The following is a 23,152-nucleotide window of genomic DNA, read 5'->3' on the forward strand; positions in this document are numbered from 1 at the left end:
CTAATAGTCTGAACTTCTTTGCAGCCGTTTTCCTGTGGGTGTTGCCTTATCTGTGGGATTGGCGTTTGGTGTGATCAGCGACGGCTTCGCTTCACACCCCAACCAGATAAGTGGTTAGACAGGAGCTGCACGAGTGTGTGACTGGAGGTGGAGGTGCTCCCTCCCAAAAGAACACAGACTGTGGGATTACTGAGTGTGCGTACTCACACTCACCTGTACTGTTTCTGTTCTCTGCCAGCAGTACCAGGTCTGACAGCTGGAGATGGTGACCACCTGGGGACCCAGGACTTGACGGCTCCGGTGTTCTTCAGATACGTTGGCGGTGAGGGCCGTGTGGGATCCGGCTCGGTTCTGGACGGGCGTCTCCTATCCTCAAGCCTGCCCACATGTCACCCAACGTAATTGACTGTAGTTCCAAACTGGTTGTTGTCTGTATTCCGTTGTGCACAATTTACAACATTAAATTGTTACTGTTTGGCTTATCCATTGCCCGTTCTTTTACGCCCCCTGTTGTGGGTCCGTGTTCCTACACTTTCACAACAGGACCAACAGATTCCCGTTAACGGGAACAGGACCACTTCCGGTTTTCATCTTCTCAGAGTCCACATTAAATTTAGTAAATGCACAGAACAGGCAAAAAATAAAAACCATAAATCCAACTGGTCATCATAACGTTTTTGCCTGAATCAGACTAAGTTTTAACTTGCTGTCTGTTCGTAGCTGTTCAGATGTCTCAGCTGTTCTGCTGCTGGTTGGAAGCTCAGCTGCAAAGATCAGCAACGGCTCAGGTGGAGCAGCGGGTTGTCCTTTAACTGAAGGCTCAGTGTGTCGACGGCTCTGATGCATCGGTCAGCACCTTACGTGGAACCATCAACGGTGTCTGATGAAGTTTGTTTGAAAATAAATCAATAAAATCTTCCCGCATTAACGTTCATTTCCACCGTGTTCAAAGGCAGGTCCAAAGTTCGAGGGGTGTTTCTATGTTTAGGATCCTGTCAAATTGAACATTTTACTCCTCGGCGTTGTCAGCGAGGGCGTGCACGGCTGAGCCAAGCTGTGAGCTGCAGCATTAATAATTCACCGTACATTATAAGTTGATGCTGTAGTTTGTCCCGGTTGATGGTTGAGCCGAGGTGAGCGTTCTTGGCCAGACTTTGTGACGCCGGTGGACTAACATAAGTGGGCTTTAATTGCCTGTAATCTGTGTCGTTCCCTTTCCTCTCAGTGCAAGTCAACGGCATACAGCCTACAAATACCAGACCTGAGCAAGGCCTTTTCAGCTCCATATCAGGGCGCTAAGACTTGCTGCAGGAATGCCGGATGAAGATCTCCAAGCAGAGCTCAGCGGACTTTAGTTTTAGTGTCTTTATGACCTGTGAAGGGATTTCAAGCCTGTAAGTGCAAAGATTTATAAAAAAAAAAACCAACTCAGTTTTATCCCTCGACATACATTGTTTCCTTTTAGGATATAAAGTTCATAACGTTTTTCACGCCAGAACATCTGGTTGTTTCCAACAAACCCCACACAGCGGATGATAAGCAGTAAACATGAGGAAATCCCAGAATCTGCCACTTTTTGCAGTTGGCTCTGATAACCTTGCATGATTCTATTTGTTTATTAAGATTTATGAGAACATTCTTCAATTGTTCTTGTAGGTTAATTTATCGGAGGATTGTGAAACTGCAAAGAATTAATTTAGTTTTAATACAACAACTGCAAGCATTAACCTTTATTTTTCAAGCAAGTGCAGACCCTTTTTTTAAAAAGGTCGAGCACCATGTTGCCCTTTTTGATATTTTATGCTAATATATATATGTAGTTACAGGTCATATAGTGTTAATGATGCAAATTCAATATTTTGGAGTTGATAAACAGAAGACAAACAACACTCAAACATAGATTCAGTATTTATACATTATTACTTATAGTAGTTTGAAGCCTCCTAAGTTGTTGCCTAGCAAACCATGGTGACTAGTCTCCCAGTTCCTGCTGCTGAAAAACATCCCCACAGCATGATGCTGCCACCACCATGCTTCACTGTAGGGATGGTGCCTGATTTCCTCCAAACATGACGCCAAAGAGTTCAGTCTTTGTCTCATCAGACCAGAGAATTGTGTTTCTCCTGGTCTGAGGGTCCTTCAGGTGTCTTTTGTCAAACTCCATTTGGGCTGCCATGTGCCTTTTACTAAGGAGTGGCTTCCGTCTGGCCACTCTACCATACAGGCCTGATTGGTGGATTGCTACAGAGATGGTTGTCCTTCTGGAAGGTTCTCCTCTCTCCACAGAGGAATGCTGGAGTTCTGATAGAATGATCATCAGGTTCTTGGTCACCTCCCTGACTAAGGTCCTTCTCCCAGATCACTCAGTTTAGATGGGCGGCCAGCTCTAGGAAGAGTCCTGGTGGATCTGAACTTCTTCCGTTTATGGATGATGGAGGCCACTGGGACCTTCAAAGCAGCAGAAATGTTCCTTTGACTTCATGTTTGGTTTGTGCTCTGACTGTCAACTGTGGGACCTTATATGTACACAGGAGGTGTCTTTCCTCAATCAACTGAATTTACCCCATGTGGACTCCAGTTAAGCTGTAGAAACATCTCAAGGATGATCAGTGGCAACAGGAGGCACCTGAGCTCAGTTTTGAGGCTGTGAATACTTATGTACATGTGATTTCTTAGTTTTTATAATTACTTTTATTTTAATAAACTTGCAATAATAAAAGAAACAACCACATTATCATTATGGGGTATTGTGTGTAGAATTTTGAGGAAAAAATGAATTTCATCCATTTTGGAATAAGGCTGTAACATAACTAAATGTGGAAAAAGTGCAGCACTGTGAATACTTTCTTAGGGCTGCTCCTTTTCTCATCCCCTGACTAAGGCAACATCTCCAGATTTGGATTTGGGCCTGGACGTTCAGCTGTGGCTGACCACTGCTCCTAGTGGTTGAATTGTGTCCATCTGTAATTAGGATGGTTAAATGCAGAGGACAAATTTTTGTCTATGTATGTATGTATGAATGTGTGTGTGTGTGTGTGTGTATGAATGTGTACAATGACAATAAAAGCTATATTATTATTACTAATGATGAACTGTTATCCTGGTGGCAGTATGGGCACTTAGTTACAGTTTGTGTGGTTTAGCACAGCTGAGTGTGGCCACGGCTCACTGCAGGATTTGAGTAGAAAAAATTAACAACTGCTATTTGTTGGAAGGAAAGCAAAGTTTACGAAACTCATCAATGTCAAACAGTTACAACGCTTGCTACAAATAAATACATCAGCAACATGTAAAAGAAATCAGCTGTATGCTGTAAAACACTTTAAGACCTTATCTACAAAATTACTGATTGCATGTTTTGACACATAATGTTGAGTTTTGGGGATTTAGAGGTTTTTAGTGTGTTGGTAAATTAGGGTAAAACTTGGAAATTTACCAAGATCACTTTCATCACAAGCACAAATGAAAGAAACTCAACAGAAACATTCTGCTTTTCTTTTCCAACAGATTTTTGGGCTTTGCCATGAATTTCGTGTCACTCTTCTCTTGGCGAGTACCTGAGACCGTCGCTGCCACTTTGTTGACTTTCTAAGGTCTTATGTGTGTGCCGAGGAGTTCTGACAGTAATATCCGTTTGTTTAACCTCTTTACGGTACGTTAACCTCTGTCAGGACAAACTCGTCAGTGCAGCGCAAAGGGCTGAAAAGCCGGGACCTCTGTTCCCCTCCGAGCCTCGTCTGCTCCTCAAAAGTCCCCACGGAACAAATCACATTAATACAAACCACCAAACGATAAGTCACGGTGCTTTTTAGTCGTCGTTTAAACACATGTACAATTACAAAGTAATACACTCACTGAAGGCGTGACATTCAAGGCAAGGACAATCAGAGGACTTGTAATATAACATGCAAAACATGCCCCCCTGCACCCCCAACAAACAGAACTTAAAATACAATTGAAGGACACCAAAAACATGTTGATTTTTAAATTTAAACTTAAAATGCACTTAAATGCATTATTGCACAACTTCATTTGCACAAATAACACAGAAAAGTATGTTTACAATAAAACAGATGCTAAGTTGAATAAATTATATAATACACCAAAAAATTTAAAATACAATTGAAGGACACCAAAAACATGTTATCGATATTTAAATTTTAACTTGAAATGCCCTTAAATGCATTATACTGCAACTTCCTTTGCACAAATGGCACAGAAAAGTGTATTTAGTACTACTAAAACAGATGTTAAGTTGAATTAATGATATAATACACCAAACAAAATTTAAAATACAATTGAAGGACACCAAAAGCATGTTATTGATATTTAAATTGTAACTTGAAATGTACTTAAATGCATTATGCTACAACTTCCTTTGCACAAATGGCACAGAAAAGTGTATTTAGCACTACTAAAACAGATGTTAAGTTGAATTAATGATATAATACACCAAACAAAATTTAAAATGCATTTTAAGGACACCAGACATGTTATGGATATTATATTTTAACTTTAATGCATTATTGCACAACCTTAATTGCACAAATAACACAGAAAGTATGTTTAATATTAATAAAGCAGATGTTAATTTGATTTAATGTAATACATGAAGCAAAACTTAATATCTAATCTAAGGACACCAAAAACATGATATTCAGATTTTAACTTAAAATGCACTTGAATGCATTATTGCACAATTTAATTTGCTCAAAAATACAGAAAGTGTTTAATACTATACAGTAGATGTTAATTTGAAATGAATATATAATACACCAAGCAAAACTTAAGTCATAAAAAAGTCACTCTTAATTTTATGACTGATGAATACACAGATGTACAGTTTCATCAGACTGTTTTGCTTTATTTTTATGAAAATGTTTGAAATTGCTAATTGGCTCTAGTTTTTAAGATATGTTACTACAATGCTACTAATAACCCTTTTGCCAATTTTTAAAGTGTTACAGAAAGAGAACAGATGTTATGTTATCAGAGTAACATGAAAATACCTATTTATGATTTATCCTGAAAATTCTACAATCAACACATGTTACACAATCATAAAATGTAACAACTTGAATATCTTGATAACAGTCACCAGTCAGCCATTTGTACTGTCATACATGCAAGTGGGTGAAAACTCTACATCAAATATCTGAACTACCATAATATGAACTCTGCAGTCACTGTGTAAAATAATAATAATAATAATAATAACAGCAGCTGGTGAATCTAAGCAGATAAACAAAAATGAAAAACCAGACTGTTGCTAGCACCTTCACATGCAGATGTTAGGTTCTTCATGCTCTTTTCAGTAGTTTAACTCCTTGGTTGCACCGAAACAAAAACACTTATTTGAAATAATGGTAAAAAAAAAAAAGAAGTTATTTTCATTCTTATTATATTTTCTGCTTGTAATAAGTCGGCACTGAGGTCACCTCCTGTGAACATCGTGCATGTTTTTGTAGGTGAACACGTGGTGTTTCCTTTTTTCTCAATCAGAGGAGGTAAATATTGTGCTATGTAGTATAACTACTTATAGCTTTTAATATTGGTCCAAGATATCGTCGTCATCAGTGACTGATGGACAGATCATCATGTAAAGACAAATTATGTTGGAAGTAGTTAGCTAGCTCCAGTTAGCCTAAACAATGTGTCCTGTATAGCATAGCTTATTAAAGGCGGCAGTAGCAATACATTATAGAGTAAAATATAGGCAATATTCAAAATGCTATGTCACACAGCCTTACATGGAAAATTTTAATCACTGTTTAATTTGGTAAAAACTAGTTCAGGAATGATAATGTAAAGGACAGGCATTTAATATGTCACACATCGAAACACTACTGAAACAAAATGTGGAAATTAGATCTCATGGTTCAGCCCAACAATCAGTGACACATTTAACCAAACATCAGTACTTCAAGTAATCAGATTGTGCAGGTTTACATTCAGTTTCTTTTTCCATCAGTATGGTTGTTGTTGCAGCTGGTCTGTATTACGGTTAATCTCACTGTAGACTCGTTCAAACTCTAAGTGCCCTCTAGGTTGAACATTATGGTAATTTCATTGATTTTATGTGAAAAGAAACCTGAAAATATTACTAATTAATTCAATTTGATTAATTTTGAAGATTAAAAAAGTGTGATTTTTTTTAAAATTATTATTATTATTATATTTAGTTTTTAAAAAAAGCATAGAGATATACAATGTAAGAACAACTTCAGTGTTAACGATAAAACTGGCTTTGGTTTGGTTGGACAAGTCGCGGGAGCAAACGAGGGGGAGCAGAGTCGCATATCTTAACTTGAAGCGACATAAAAGAGTAAAGAGCCAGTTGTGTACGTGCACGTATGCGTGCATGAGGATTTTAGTGCACGTGGAGGCGTGTGCATGTGTGCTAGTAAGACGCCAGGCTGCAGTGTGTTCCTTCATCCTTGTCACGCAACCTTCCTCCAAGCTCCGCCCTTCTTCCATGTCTACACTTCCTGAGTGTGCGTGGCGGCCTCCTGACCTCACATCCTGGCCTATTTTCACCGCGCCTCGCTCAGACTACAATCATCGTCTTATAGTCTCCATACCACTTATTTGGGCCCTTTAATGTGCTGTCAGGGGCCGCTTTAATCAGATCCTCCCCCACCTGGCCCCACTCGCTGTTGGGGGCGTGCAGTAGTCATGATGCAGGACATCGACATTCCCAATCTGTGGCACATCCTAAGGGGAATTTTGTAGTAGGTATCATCTGTGGAATACAAAATAACAAGATGTAATGTGAGTTTGAGGCCTCACTGAGCACCAGAGGTACAAAGACTCTGCAGCATCATCGAGTGATCTGCTGAAGGAGATTCAGTCATCTCGAATTAGAAAGAGGTCATCTTTAATCTGAAATAATTTTATAACTGACACAAAACTGAAAGTTTTACCTTAAACTAATACTCTCGTCATACAGCTTCAGATCTATTTCATTAAAACTGCAAATACACTTTAATCAGTGCATATGTGTGTGTGTGTGTGTGTGTGTGTGTGTGTGTGTGTGGTGTGTGTGGTGGTGGTGGGGGGGGGGGGGGGGATTCCTGTATTGATATTTCTCTTCTTTTAAGAAAGTAATATTTTAAACTTTTTAAAGTGAAACTTTATCTTAAAATATTTTAACAGGTAGTATTTTAAAGTTTTTAAAGTAACATTTTACTGTAAATATTGTAACAGGTAGTAGTTTAAAGTTTTTTTAAAGTAAAACTTGATCTTAATTTTTAAAAAGTATTTTAAAGTTTTTAAAGTAAAACTTTAAACTTAATTTTTTTAAAAGTTTTATTTTAAATTTTTTAAAGTAAAACAATTACCTTAATTTTAATGCGTTTTCATTTTAGGATTTAAATCCAAAAGCGTTTCTGTTCAACAAATTTTATACTTTTTAAAAATCATATAAAACATCAAAACAGAAATTCAAGTAGTTGTTTGTTAATTTTCTGTTTTCTCAAGTGGCATTTAAAATGGCATTCCTTTATTTCAAGAATTTCCAACGACAATCATTTGGTTTTTGCAATTTTTATATATTATTTTAAAGGTAATCTTTTTCAGTGTTATAGGTGTAGCTGCTATTGTTGTTATTATTATTATTATTATTATTATTATTATTATATTATTATTGTAATGTTCTGGAGTTTAAAGTGGGCTTGAAACCAGCGGATCCTTGGTTCAAATCCCAGTCTGAAAAAAAAAAAACACTAAGGGCTTGGGCAAGATTCTTAATCTCCAAACTGTTGCTATTGTCTAGTTAAACGTATTACGTGGCTGCACACTGACATCCATGTGAATGTGAGGCATCACTTTAAAGCGCTTTGTATATGTCTTTCAGATGGAAAAGTAATGCAGACTCTTTTCCATTTAGTCCGTCTGAAAATGTTACTTATCTCAATCAAAAATACAAAACCAGTTGCTTTGAATTGGATTTAAGAAATAGTTATTATTAAACACTTCGTCTTTTTTTTAATTATTATTTTACAAAAGTGACAAAAAATATGACAAAAACACTATATTCTGTTTATTTTTTGCATACAAGTGTAATGATTGTTGTCACGTATTTCTGAGTTATTACCTCTGTTTATTAGTCAGCATTTTTTACATTGCGGCTTTGAAATTAAATTAGTAAAAGGCATGTTTTTAAAAAATAAGTTTAAATCAGATTCATGAAAAGCAACAACATCACCTGTTTACATAGTGATCATCATACGCAATTTACATTTCCTCTGTTCAAACTTTTCTTTCTGTTTTTAAAAAAATCAGCTAAATATTTTAGGTTTACACTTTTTCAGAGCATTTTTAAAGGGCCTGCTGGAGAAGCCTGGGTCTTGAGTTCACTGACCTCTCACCTTGGCTGTTTGAGTTCTGACTTTCCTAGAGCTTAAGTTTTCTCTTTACTAAATCCCAATCACAGTGAAGAATCTCCGACTTCGATGAGATCCCAGTTTTCCCAGACCAATGTAGGAAGAACGTTGTGCATGTGAAGCGTGATTAGATAGTTTGAGACGACTGCGGAGTTCGGCCCCGGCTGTTCTGCCTGATGATTGGATGAAGTTCCGTGGTTTCCTCTCTCGCCACAGGCCTCTGGACTTTGTCAAATCCCTCCTGTCATAAGCGATTTGCAACTCGCACAACAGCACATGCACAACTCTCCCAAATCTGACTCTTCCATAAGAATTCCACCGTTTAGCCGGGAACAAGTTGCAGAACCAGCAGGTGAAGTCCAGTAGTTCACATGTTCACCACATCGTCCACCGAACGCTACGGTCACATTAGCTCCAAGCCACAGCGTGGCTTGTGACATCATCTGGCTGCTCGCTCAAACAAACAAATCCAAGATGGTGGAAAACTCTCTGAAACAGCTGTATTTCTGTATAAATCAAATACGTTTGGCATTTTTCCTACATATTTTGTAAAATATCTAAAATCTAAAAATGGTCTTTTTATAACCAAATAACACCTCTGAGACATCTTACGGTGATGTTAGCATGCTAACTAGCGGTACAGCAACATCACTGTGGAAGACGTTAGACGGAAACAAATCAAGAGAGCTTTGGTTCCATTAGTCAGTCAAGCATGACGTAAAAACTCGTAGTGACGGTGTCGGGTTTCGCCCGTCCTTTATAATCTATCGTTAAACATTGTGCACATTAATGCCAAGTAACTGCAAGATGGTCACTCCCCGGGAACGCCCATCAAGTGACAAATGCCCACTGTTTGTCGCCTCATTTTTTTGCTAATGTGACCAGCATCGCCAGGCCAGATGGGTTGTGGGTCCACTCAGGATACCTCTAGAATGAGGCATCCAGGAGGAATCCAAGATGGCTTCATCTCCTTACACTTGTTTTCCAGATCTCATTCTGTTGGCCTCTGTTCATCAATCATGACCACAAGTGAGGGTTGGAACACAAATCTTCTGGTAAATTGAGAGCTTTACTTATTATTATTTTTTTTTATTTTTTTTATCTTAGCCGTCTGGAGCAGCTTTCATCTTATTGCTGTCGTGTTCATCTCAGCGTTCATCATCAACTTGCTTGTTAATAGTTAAGTTCCTTCGGCTGCTCCCTTGTTTTCACTCGTGGTCGCCACAGCAGATCCAAGGTAGCTCTGCATGCTGATTTGGCAGGAGTTTTACACCAAATGCCCATCCTGACGCAACTCCACATTACATGGAGAAAAGTGTCAGGGGTGGGGTTTGAACTGAGAACCTTCCACACTGAAACCAAGCACACTAACCATGTTGCTTTAACTTGCTTGTGAATTAAACCCCTAAAATAACCAGCCTTCTTGCCTTGGGGCACCAGTTATTCCAGTTTAACAGCAGAGCACTACAGCAGCAGATGGTGGCAAAGAACAACATCCTTCCTCTACAAGGAGGTGTGAGAGTACAAACAGTTTGTGACCCTCGGCTGCAACTTTGGACTGTGACGAGTGAATATTAACGAGGGTGGTTTTAATTATTTCAGCAGCTTCATGACACCAGAAGATGAAGAGTGGTTGTTTCAGTTACAGGTGTTCAGTTTTGTTTCTCACCAGCATTCTGACTGACCCTACAGCGCCCCCTGAGATGGTATTTATCCCCATCTCAGTGGTTTTTACTTGATTGATGGATTGATTGATTGATTGATTGATTGATTAGGTCCATACTGCTCACTTGAGGGTTAGATTGCACCAGAACTTGATGAAACTGACAAACAGGATGACGATGGTACAATGTTCAGAAACTGAAGGAGTGCAGCGCCACCTACAGGAGAGCAGCTGCCATCTTGACTGTGTTTTGGTATTGTTCTGCCTGTAATTTTCACTAAGTTTTTATTTGTGTAGATTCACAAGAGTAATGATAATTTTTTTTAAATCAACAATTGCTATTTTTCCTTTTATGTCCAGTAATTTCTCCACACCAGTTTGTATGACCCCACCAAAAAAAAAACCTCTGGTGCCGCCACTGAAAATGTACAGACAGAATCCTGAAACCTGGCTGAAGGATCCAACACCCTGTGGGAATGTTATTTTTCCTGAACAGTAATTCTGATTATTCCATAAAAGAGTTTTATGTGTGTGATGTTCAGTCAGAACCTGTTTTACCCACTGAGGCTGAAAACCCGGCAGAGTTTAATGAGGAAAAAAATGCTAACAATGAAAGTGGAGATTTTATTCTTTACTCTCTCACACACAGACACACGTGCACACACACTGTTTTATGTCTTGTGAGATGTTGCTGTTGTTGTTTCCTTTATTGTGTTTTGCACTCCAGGCCTACCATATTTTTTTCAATATTATAGTTCATTATCGTAATCAATTTTCCATCTAAAAATAATTTAATAAAAAATCACTCATTCTGCAGGCCATAGGTCCAAACCACAGTCTGTGATCTTCAGTTCATATCTTCAATAATTACACTCTCAGCTTCACAACATTTAGCACCATATGGCCACAACATGTCTTCCTAGAACCACCTGGGATTTCGCATACTGAGTTGCTGTGAGTTGCTCATTCTTCTGCAACACCACAAATAACAATTCTGCATTTATTTGTTTGATTTTACAATTCCCAGCTGCTGTGTTTCCATAATGAATCAATTTTGGACAAATAAACATTTCCTGTATTCAGACTCTATTTTGCTTTTAACCATTATAGGCTGAGTGATTTAAGGCCAGTGGGATAAGAGTTGGACCATGTCCCAAGAAAAGAGAAAATCTGCTTCATTCATGTCTATTATATGGATGATTTTCATCCTTCTTCTGCATTGTGAGGCCTGTTTGTTCTTCAGGATTAAGACCGAATGTACTGAAGGTCAAATGGCAACACTAGTCAGTTGACTTTGATCTTCTCACGTGGAATTTTCATGTCTTATTTGAGCTTTTGCATTATGTTGCATCAACTTAACTGTCCAAGTTCAAGTTCCCTTTATCATTAGAAAAGGAAATTTTCTATCTTGATCACAGTGTGAATTTAGTTTAACAAAAAATGTCTTTCTGCAATAACTATATAACTGGAGGTACATACGAGTATAAACTCAATTATAACATTCTGTAAAATCAGAACTTTGTTTTAATGTTTCAGTGTGTTGCAACAGCATGAGATAATTTAGAATGATCAGTTTTGCTGATTAAATTTAAGAAAAACTGCAACAATTCAGTATTCATTCACTCACTGTCAACCGCTTACTCCAAATAAAAGGTCACAGGGGGTTGGAGCCTGTCCCAGCAGTCACAGGCATGAGTGGGTGGGGTTCACCCTGGACAGGACACCAGTCTGTTGCAGGGTCACATAGAGACAACACACATTCACACCTATGGACAATTTAAAGTTTCCAGTCCACCTAACCTGCATGTTTTTGGATGTGGGAGGAAGCCGGAGCACCCGGAGGAAACCCACACAAACACGGGGAGAACATGCAAACTCCACACAGAAAGGACACAGGTGGGAAATCAGTTCCACAAGCCTTCTTACTGTGAGGCACAGTGCTAACCACTAATCCACTGTGCTGGCCCCAATTCAGTAATATATGTTCTAATTTAAGTATGTTTAAAAAAAAAAAACAAAAAAAAACACGAATTTTCCTCATTTTTTGGTTTTACAAAGGTCTAACCAAATTAATTTACAAATCCCAAAATTAGTTCTTCTATCCAGGCAGCACAGTGACTTAGTGGTTGGCACTGTTGCCTCACAGCAAGAAGCTCATGGGATCGATTCCCACCTGTGGTCTTTCTGTGTGGAGTCGCTCCCTGTGTTTGCGTGGGTTTCCTCCGGGTGCTCCGGCTTCCTCCCACATCCAAAGACATGCAGGTTAGGTGGACTGAAACTTTAAATTGTCTGTAGGTGACCCTGCGACAGACTGGTGTTCTGTCCAGGTGAGCCCCACCTCATGCCTTGTGACTGCTGGGATGCACATTTTACAAATCATGCAAAAAATTTGATTCATCATCAAGAAACTGAAAATTAAAAACTTTCCCTTTTTTAAAAACAAAGGGCAGCTGGGGTTATTCTGGTATGTAATTTATGGGAGTTGTGCATTTCTAAATTTTATGTTTGTGATCCGCCTGAATTAAAGACCATAAAGTTTGATCTCTGACTTTGTGCCACATAACTAACAGAACAGTTTTGTCATTTTTAATGATCATCAGCAAACCTGACAATGAACAGAATGTCATTATTAAAACAAAACAAAAAATTGATCTTAATATTTGCAACAAAACTCCTATGAATCTTAACATTCAACACTGGTACATTTAATCAGACAAAAGTCTGTTTATGCGTGTATTTTTTTTCTTTTTAATCAATTGTAAAGACCCATACAGTGTGTGTGTTTTTGTGTGTGTTTATATGTGTGTGTGTGTGTGTGTGTGTGTGTGGTGTGTGTGGTGTGTGTGTGTGTGTGTGGTGTGTGTGTGTGTGTGTGTGTGTGTGTGTGTGTTGTGTGTGTGTGTGTGTGATAGCATATGTAGAAAAGAATAAAAGTCAGGGTCTTATCCCAGTTTTACCCTAAAGAGACCAATGATTTTTGTTTTGATTTGGTTTTTTGTTACTCTCTTTTTTCCCCTGTAATTTATAATGTTCAGCACTTACAAACACTGTCATCTTCGCTCACGACCTCATTAAAATTTGCAGTGATTTTTTTTCCCCCCTCTTTGCATCAATAAACTTGCTGCATGTCACCATTACTCCAATAATCAGCCTTTAGTGACCTAAGTATTGATCTGAAAATACTGAATCAATTCTAGAAATTTTTTTTAACGTTTTAATTACAGTTTAGTAAAGGTGTAATGACCCTTTAGGCAAAGGAATAGTATGATACTCAGAAAAAAAATAGACATGCGTGAAAGAGAATAAAAATGTTAATTACATTCATTTAATACATATATAATTTCAGTAATTAAAAATTTATGATACATGAAGATGCATGCAAAAGCGAGTAATTCTTTGGTGGCTTAGTCTGCAAAATGTTAAAAAGTAATGTAAACAATAAAATGTGGCATTGATGCCGTGTTCGGGCCTCCGCAGGCGAGGATTAACGCAGTCTGCTGTTCCAAAAAAAAAAAAAAAAAAAAGTGTTTGTGTGTAGTTTTATACGAAATAAAAAAATAAATAATCCAGAATCATCTTATAATTATAGCTGTATGTAAAAGTGCGAGTAAACCTGGGAAAATGTAATTTTCTGTGGCACTGAAATCACATTGGAGGAAAAAAAAAACAACATAAACGAATATCTACATCATGATCCGAATTTTTTTAAGTGCCACACTTATTGAAATGATTAAAATTTTCAAATTGTACATGATTTTGTTGTAGCTCCGCTTAAAGCCAACTGGCTGCAAACGTGTGTGTGTTGTGTGTTTCATACTGGTATTTAATTTAGATAATAAACGCATTTATTTTAAAACTAAATATATATTTTTAATTTCCTTGAACCGAATTTTTAAAGGGGGGAAATGCGACATTTCTTTATTTTTCCCAGGGTTGCCCAGTCTTTTGCTTGCAGCTGTGTGATATGTAACTACTCCTCCTACTTGCAGACTTCCTGATCAGTAAGGCCGCGGCCTGACAAACACCTTAAACTGCGTCACACGTGGCATCAAGCCGCCAAAAAGTGTCTATTGTGGGAGGTGGATCGGCTAAATCCATCATACGTCCGCGTCGTACACGCTGAAGTACTTGCTGGCGTTGGAGAAGCAGAGGTAAGGCGCGGTGCTTCCTGGGTAAACGACGGGCAGAGGCATGGGCAGCAGGCATCGCCCCAGCAGGTTGTTCTCTTTGTACAGGGCCGGAAGTTGGCCCACCACCACGGCTTTCCCGGCTTCGGGGAACTCTGTAACGGGTCCGTCCATTTCGGTGGAGATCTGCCGTTTCAATTTATTCCTGCGGTTCTGAAACCAGATTTTGACCTGAGTCTCGGTCAGCTGCAGGGAGCTGGCCAGGCACGCGCGCTCTGCGCTGCTCAGGTAGCGCTTCATGTCGAAGGTAGACTCCAGCTGGAAGATCTGTCTCTTGGAGAAAATCGTGCGCGTTTTCTTTTTGGTAATCACTTTGTTTTTCTTGGAGGGGCTGCTGCTCCCTTTGTGCGTGGCCACGCGCGTCGCGGTGGTGGAGCTGCTGTCGTCGCAGCTGCTGTCCCCGCTCTCGAAGCGCACCTCCGTCGCCTTCGTCGGGTCTCCGGCGGATTCAGATCCGCTGCAGTCGGTGATCAAGTCTGCGGGCACAATTCGGTCATGATTAACCACACGATGTGTTTACGTGTGAGCTGCGAGCTGCCCCAAAACTGTCACCTCCTCACGTCACCACTGTGCGTAACGGCGCATGAGGGGCAGCTACCAATCACCACAACTCTTACCGGTTTCATGAAGCCTGCTGTCCGACTCCGGGTCCCGTCCCTTCTGGGCCGCGTGCTGACTCTGGATGGCGTCTTTACGCACGGCTTGCGGCAGCGTCACCGTGCGCTCCCCGCGTGGTGACAGCTTGTCACAGCGCCGCCCGCTCGTCTTCAGGTTGAGGATGCTGTCAATGGTGAACGTCAGAGAGGCGGCGGGTCGACATGGTCCGTCCGCTTTGTTCATATTCTCCGAGTGGTCCTCCGCTGCCGGCACGCGTCGTTAAATCCGAACCGTAATCTCTAACGCGCTGATGCTTCGCGCACCATAGTAGCAGCCACTGAGTGGAGTTCGTCTGCGCACTCCGGATGGAGCGCGTTTTCTCGTCACTGATTGGTTAAAAGGAGCGTGGGATTGCAGCCATGACGGCGCAGGGTATGGGAGGAGACGGCTCCTCCATTCACCCCCACTCTCTCCTCATCCTCGAGGGCCGCAGCGCTTTGAGGGTTCCTGAAAACCGGGATGATCTTTGAATAGTCCTGTTTTCTTTAAAAAAAAAAAAAAAATCACCCAGGCCACCTGTGACGTCACATCTGAAACTCCAACTCCATCCATCCATCCATCCATTTTCTTCCACTTTATCCGGAGTCGGGTCGCGGACCTCCCGATCCACACACACCTCCTTCAGCTCCTCCAGGGAACCCCAAGGCGTTCCCAAGCCCAACCGAGAGATGTAGTCCCTCCAGCGTGTCCTGGGTCTTCCCCGGGGCCAACTCCCAGTGGGACGTGCCCAGAACACCTCTCCAGCGAGGCTTCCAAGGGGCATCCGGAAAAGATGCCTGAGCCACCTCAACTGACTCCTTTCGATGTAGATGAGCAGCGGCTCGACTCCGAGCTCCTCCCGACTGACCGAGCTCCTCACCCTATCTCTAAGGGAGCACCCAGCCACCCTGCGGAGGAAACTCATCTCGGCCGCTTGTACTCGCAATCTCGTTCTTTCGGTCATGAGCCAAATCTCATGACCACAGGTGAGGATCGGAACGTAGATCGATCGGTAAATCGAGAGCTTTGCCCCCCTACTCAGCTCTCTCTTCACCATGACGGTCCGATACAGCGACCGCATCACTGCAGATGCTGCACCGATCCGTCTATCGATCTCACGCTCCATCTGTCCCTCACTCGTGAACAAGACCCCGAGATACTTAAACTCCTCCACTTGAGGCAAGGACACTCCACCGACCTGAAGAGGGCAAAGCACCTTTTTTCCGGTCAAGAACCATGGCCTCGGATTTGGAGGTGCTGATTTTCACTCAACTTGGTAATTACTGTAGTAATTACATTAATTAATAAGCCACCAATCATTCAGTGAACACTTTTCGAATCTGCTTTAAAAAATCTTCTTTGATACGGTCTCATTGTCACTGACACAGTTCACAAACAGTGAAGAAAATTTGAGATCTTGGTGCTGATCTGAATCTTCCTTTTATCTCAGTCATTCTCACCTTATGACATCACAAAAATCTGATGAAGCAGAAAATCATAATTCTGACCACGCTCGATGGATCATTATTACTCCATGGAGGGTTTTGCTCTGGCTGCTCGTGTGTCTGATCAAATGACACAAATACAACCAACTCCTAAACTTCAGTCTCTGCTCCTCCCACGTAGATGTACAAAGGTAGGATTTTGTTTTGTTTTTTTTAGTCTATGCATTAACATAGGTCTTGGGGTGACTTGTATTGTGATTTGGTGTTTATATGTAAATTAAATTAAACTGTTTTTTTTTTTCTTGCCCCATACGTCACACCTGCATCAAGTTTCATCAGAACTAGTCTGGAAATTGAGTAATCTCTGTGACAAACACATCAACATGGTTAAAAACCTCTTCATGGTTGCATGTTTTGTGCTGATGGTCACTACTAAAATAACTGAAAAATTTTAATTTTTAATTTAGTCTAAGTGGAATTTTTCTGTGGGCCTGATTTATGAAAAGTTAGGGCTGTGTTTGGCCCCCAGACCTCCAGTTGCCTGACTATTTGCACCAAATGATGAAGTTTGGAAGATACAGTTGTGTGATTGAAGTCAATAAATGATCACATAGGGCTCCAAACTTTAAAAAAGTGGCAATTAACTAAATTATATATATATATATATATATATATATACAACCCCTGGCAAAATTATGGAATCACCGGCCTCGGAGGATGTTCATTCAGTTGTTTAATTTTGTAGAAAAAAAGCAGATCACAGACATGACACAAAACTAAAGTAATTTCAAATGGCAACTTTCTGGCTTTAAGAAACACTATAAGAAATCAAGAAAAAAAGATTGTGGCAGTCAGTAACGGTTACTTTTTTAGACCAAGCAGAGGAAAAAAATTATGGAATCACCCTGTAAATTTTCATCCCCAAAACTAACACCTGCATCATATCAGATCTGCTCGTTAGTCTGCATCTAAAAAGGAGTGAACACACCTTGGAGAGCTGTTGCACCAAGTGGACTGACATGAATCATGGCTCCAACATGAGAGATGTCAATTGAAACAAAGGAGAGGATTATCAAACTCTTAAAAGAGGGTAAATCATCACGCAATGTTGCAAAAGATGTTGGTTGTTCACAGTCAGCTGTGTCTAAACTCTGGACCAAATACAAACAACATGGGAAGGTTGTTAAAGGCAAACATACTGGTAGACCAAGGAAGACATCAAAGCGTCAAGACAGAAAACTTAAAGCAATATGTCTCAAAAATCGAAAAATGCACAACAAAACAAATGAGGAATGAATGGGAGGAAACTGGAGTCAATGTCTGTGACCGAACTGTAAGAAACTGCCTAAAGGAAATGGGATTTACATACAGAAAAGCTAAACGAAAGCCATCATTAACACCTAAACAGAAAATAACAAGTTTACAATGGGCTAAGGAAAAGCAATCATGGACTGTGGATGACTGGATGAAAGTCATACTCAGTGATGAATCTCGAATTTGCATTGGGCAAGGTGATGATGCTGGAACTTTTGTTTGGTGCCGTTCCAATGAGATTTATAAAGGTGACTGCCTGAAGAGAACATGTACATTTCCACAGTCATTGATGATATGGGGCTGCATGTCAGGTAAAGGCACTGGGGAGATGGCTGTCATTACATCATCAATAAATGCACAGTTTACGTTGATATTTTGGACAATTGAAAGGATGTTTGGGGATGATGAAATCATTTTTCAAGATGATAATGCATCTTGCCATAGAGCAAAAACTGTGAAAACATTCCTTGCAAAAAGACACATAGGGTCAATGTCAACGAGCAGATCTGATTTGATGCAGGTGTTAGTTTGGGGGATGAAAATTTACAGGGTGATTCCATAATTTATTCCTCAGAATTGAGTGATTCTATATTTTTTTCCTCTGCTTGGTCTAAAAAAGTAACCGTTACTGACTGTCACAATCTTTTTTTCTTGAATTCTTATAGTGTTTCTTAAAGCCAGAAAGTTGCCATTTAAATGACTTTAGTTTTGTGTCATGTCTGTGATCTGCTTTTTTTTCTACAAAATTAAACAACTGAATGACATCATCCGAGGCCAGTGATTCCATAATTTTTGCCAGGGGTTGTGTATATATATATATATATATATATATATATATATATATATATATATATATATGAAGAAACCTAATGTGAATTTTTTGTGGTTGCTTACATTAAAATTTTACATTTTTATTTTGGTTTGACCAGCTTTGTTTATGTGCTTTTTTTTTTTTACAGTACAGATAAAATATATATTTTTTTATATTCATGTTGACAGTATTCTTGTGGTCTTGCCGTACATTGCAATCTAAGTCATGTTTTTTATTTATCTAGTGAGATTTAAAATACAAAGCATGAAAATGTGAGGCTTTAAGATGGTCTGTTTGTGTGTTACAATTTTTTATTTATTAATTGTGTCAGTGCTGTTACATATCTGTATTCATATCAAAAACATGAAATATATGTTTTGTGTAATGTTATAAAAATATCTCAAATTCACAAACTTGTATCTATCTTCAGCCCCCCCCCCCCCCCCCCCGTTTTAATTTTATGCTTTAAAAAAAAACTTCTCCAAAATTTGAAAACATCCTTTTAAAAATTCAGTTTATCATTCCATTTTTGGCTGAATTTTAGAGTGTGATGTCAACGTGTTTCCTCATTTTATGCAGCCTGATCAACCAAAGTATAGATGCAGTGGGGGGAAAAAAATCCTAAATTATTTTTATAAATGATGGAGATAATTACAAAAAATGAGTGGAATGGAAAAATTTTGCACACCTTTGGGCCTTTAAACATTGCTATTTTCTATCACTTTTTTTTTAGTTACTGAATACAGATTTTTCCACATTAACATTTTGGTGATGGTCTTGTGGTTAAGCGTCGGGCTCGAGACCAGAGGATCTTCAGTTCAAACCTCAGCCTGACTGCAAATTCAGTGAGGACCCTTGGGCAAGGTCCTTAATCCCCATATTGCTCCTGGTGTGTAGTAAATGTCTTGCATGGCAGGAACCTGACATTGGTGTGTCTGTGTGAATGGTTGAATATGAAACATCATTGTAAAGTGCTTTCAACTTCTGATTCAGATTTAAAAACACTATATAAATGCAATCCTTTTACCATTTTGAAAATGAAGCTATTTAAGATCACCATGAAAACAGTTCTCTCCAACATGAAATAAAAAAAAAACTAAGCCAAAATAATGTAATTCCTAAGTATGGACACTCTTTATTATAACGCAACTAAACCATCACTTTCACAGTCAGGTTTCTTTGGACGAGTCATGGGATGAATACATGAACATTTCCAAGTCACTGAATAGGTCTTGGACTTCATATGAAATACAAACAGTATGATGCTGTACAGCAAATCAGTGTTGAATAGGCAGTTCACGAAAACGAAGCGACTGCAAGAAGGAGACTAGTGAGGGAAGCCACCAAGACATCAATGACAACTCTGGGGGAGTCATCATGGGCTTCTGGCTGGGACTGGAGAAATTAAGCATAGTGCAATTTTGTGTCTTGCTTCACCAGTTAGAACATGGTGGAGTGGAGTTACAGGAAAACAGGTGAAATCTCTGCTGAAATTCCACATCTTTTACAGAAAATCCTCCACTCCATCATGAACTTGTGAAACTGGTGATATAATGTACAAAAGTTGCACAATGCACAGTTTCTCTGATCACAGCCACAGAAGCCTTGAACACCTTCAGTCATCTGGGGTCTTGGTGGCTTCCCTCACCAACTCCAGACAGCTTTATGTGCAGCACGCAGCACCACACTGTTTATATTTTCTGATGATTGGTGGCAAAGAAGTCCGACATGTTGCTGTGACCATCCCCCTGACTTAATTCAAATAAATAATACTGGCTGTAAAAAGTAATGGTTTTGTTGTTATACTCCAGAGTTCTCAAACCCATACATGCTATTATTTGCTTTTAACATTTTGTAGAGATTTGTCACTGAGTTTAAAAGGCATCATTTTAGAAATTTTAATGTCTAAAGATCTAAATTCCTAATTTATTCAATGAATAGGTCATCGTATTTCTGCATAAAAGATGGAATTTTAATTCTTTGCACTTTTGAAAGGAATCTAAACTTTTTGACTCCAGTGCTGAAATCAGAGAAACAGACAAACGAGTGTTTTTTGTTTGTTTGTTTGTTTGTTTTAATTTATTGTTCCCATGACGTGAAAAGTGACAAAGCTGGAAAAGGTGTCTTGAAAAAGTTTGCAGGTGCGCAGTCACACAGCCCAGGAAGAGCCTCGGCCCCTGTTTGACATCTCAAAAGATGATGTTTGGTGATGAACTATCATCACGGTGTCCCTTGAGGTCTTTGGACTGGGTTAAAGGTTCTTGCGTCACTGGGTTATTGCACGACTCGGTGTCATGTTTTTGAAACAGTTTGTGTTGATCTGAAACAGTCTTCACACCAGGCCCGTCATCTGCGACCGCAAAATGCTCATGGAGTGCGCAAAGGAGGAGAGGGGGTAACTGATGGAGTTTGGGAAACCCACTTGGTGTCCGCTCAGGCTGAAGCCCAACATGGATGTGGGGCCTTCGTGATACAGTATCGGAACCCGGACAATCCGTTGAGCCGGGCTCGGAACATGTGCGGCCTCCAGGTCCGCCGCCAGCTGTCGTTTCCACTTATTCCTCCGGTTCTGGAACCAGATTTTGACCTGCGTCTCCGTCAGCTGGAGGGACGCAGCCAGCCCCGCCCTCTCCGAGCTGCTCAGGTACCGTTTCACGTCGAAGGTTGACTCCAGCTGGAACACCTGAGTGCGGCTGAACACGGTCCGGGTCTTCTTCTTGCGCGTGGGACTCTGGTCAGACTGCGCGTCGAAACTGATGTGCGCGTCCTCGTTGTCGTCCGTCTTGCCGTCGGTTTCGTCGCTGCCCTCCGTCATCGGCTCGGATACCGCGGGGGAACCTCTGGAACACGGATCTTCTGGACTTACACGATGACTGGGACCTGAAAGAGGAAAAAATACAAACTGTGACCAACAAATCAGACTAATCACAGCTCTAAAATATGTTCGAGTTCCATTTAAATATATTTTAATTAAGTTTTTTTTTTTAACTTGTTTTCAGGGCGCGGAGGGTTTGAAGCAGGATTCATAGTGCACGACTTTGGGTGTTGTGAAGTTGATTCTTGGCTAGACATTTGATGTGCTCCGGGTTAATGCTGCGCAATTTTGTTTTGGTTCGCACAATATAGGGACGTTATTTAAAAAGTGAAAATATACAATTTATTCAATTTTATTGCTGGTTTGGACGTTGAACTTGAGCACGGCGTTATTGGCATTTTATATGAGGACATTTCAAATGTAAAGGGCACTTTGTTTTGACTCCGTGGGCACGCCAGGCACATGGCGAACTCATTACGCACACATTAAACTCTGCGTAAAACCATTTTTAAATTATTATTATTGTTGTTGTTGTTGTTGTTATTATTCTGACGCGCTACTCACCTGCCGTGGGTCTACTTTGGACAGTTGTACGTCTAATCCACATGTAACTTTCAGAATCGGTTACGGATCGAACGAGGAAACGAAGAAAAATCGCCTAGTCAGTTTGCATTTATAGTGATGTCATGGAAAAGACAACTTCTAAAAATGGACACGATCGCGTTTAGGAAATATTGAGTGAAAAACGGGGACGGCGAGAGCAATCTGGTCTAGATTGTTTTATTTAATGAAGCGAAAAGCCGCATGTGATGTGCCAGACGAACGCGAAAACCTCGGACGCAGCGGCGCAAATTCTCCATTACTAATTAGAAATAAAATGACAATTTGCAAAAATCTAAAATTATCAAATCTAGATTTGTCAGGGATCTTCTTTTTTGACTGATACAGAAAGAGTTACTGACCATGCGTTCTGCCGATTTTTTTTTTTTTCTATCTGCAGATAGAAAATATGCTGAGAACAAACTGTCGTCAGTCAGCGTCATACTCACTGCAGTCTGCGTGTGACATTTTCAAACCCCTAAAGTTGAGGACAGGTCCCCTGCGGTACCACGGTAACGGTAAGTCCCTGCACGCTGACCGGGCTGTGCTGCTGATGTTTCCGCCCTGTGCGTCAAGTCGACTGTTGGACACAGTCTCCAAACCCGCGTCCCCCGGGTTGTCCGACGCCGGCTCTCGCACATCCCGTCCTCTGCCGAGTAGATTTTCGATGAAAAACGACGCCGCCCTCGATGAAGTGCGCGTCTGATTGCACGTCGGCCTCTCCTGCATGATTTCTCAAAAGCCTAGGGCGCAATTACGCAAAACTGAACGGTTCTGATTGTGCGTAAAGGCGACCCGCAGACTGCAGGCGCTGATTTCAAGCGTCGCCTCTCGAACCGGGAGCCGGAGACGGGACCCGCATGTCCCCTGCGTTGGATGGAAGCAGTGAAGTGGAGTGGAACGTCACGTCAAACGCTTGACGAGTCGAAGCCATCCAGCGATTGGACGAGCGCAAAGCAAATGGGGCTTTTCCACGGAAAGGACTGACTGCGTCATCCGGCGTGAGTTTACGTGCAGCAGTGACGTCCCCTCGGGGACACGCAGAGACAGGTAGGAGAGACCCTGTGCGCGTGGACGGGACTCCCTATTTGGGTCAATTATTGTTCCATAAATCCAGCGCAGACCTCCGTATTCTTTATCGAGTCGGACTATATCACACACTCTTAATTTAGCTTTCATGGCAACATACATAAATAAATATTCGTTTATTTTTATGTGATAAATTTGTACATTGATCCCACACAAGATTGTGTCCAGCTAACATAATTTTCCTCTGTATACTCCAAAAACTGACTCA

The 23,152-nt window shown here is 40.4% G+C and overlaps 2 protein-coding genes across 2 annotated transcripts; both read right to left on the bottom strand.

Moving 5' to 3' along the window:
* Positions 1-14,144: 14,144 nt before the first annotated feature.
* LOC117526675 (homeobox protein HMX2-like) lies at positions 14,145-15,074 on the bottom strand. The gene is made up of 2 exons (XM_034188727.1): positions 14,852-15,074; positions 14,145-14,710 (listed from the first exon to the last, which is right to left on the bottom strand). The coding sequence occupies exons 1-2, from the start codon at positions 15,072-15,074 to the stop codon at positions 14,145-14,147; spliced, it is 789 nt and encodes a 262-aa protein (XP_034044618.1).
* A 5,608-nt stretch (positions 15,075-20,682) lies between these two features.
* LOC117526418 (homeobox protein HMX1-like) lies at positions 20,683-22,676 on the bottom strand. Its single transcript, XM_034188487.1, has 2 exons — positions 22,305-22,676; positions 20,683-21,320 (listed from the first exon to the last, which is right to left on the bottom strand). The coding sequence occupies exons 1-2, from the start codon at positions 22,582-22,584 to the stop codon at positions 20,773-20,775; spliced, it is 828 nt and encodes a 275-aa protein (XP_034044378.1). The 5' UTR covers positions 22,585-22,676; the 3' UTR covers positions 20,683-20,772.
* Positions 22,677-23,152: the final 476 nt, after the last annotated feature.

The sequence above is a fragment of the Thalassophryne amazonica genome, chromosome 15 (assembly GCF_902500255.1).
Source record: "Thalassophryne amazonica chromosome 15, fThaAma1.1, whole genome shotgun sequence".
Taxonomy (NCBI): Eukaryota; Metazoa; Chordata; class Actinopteri; order Batrachoidiformes; family Batrachoididae; genus Thalassophryne; species Thalassophryne amazonica.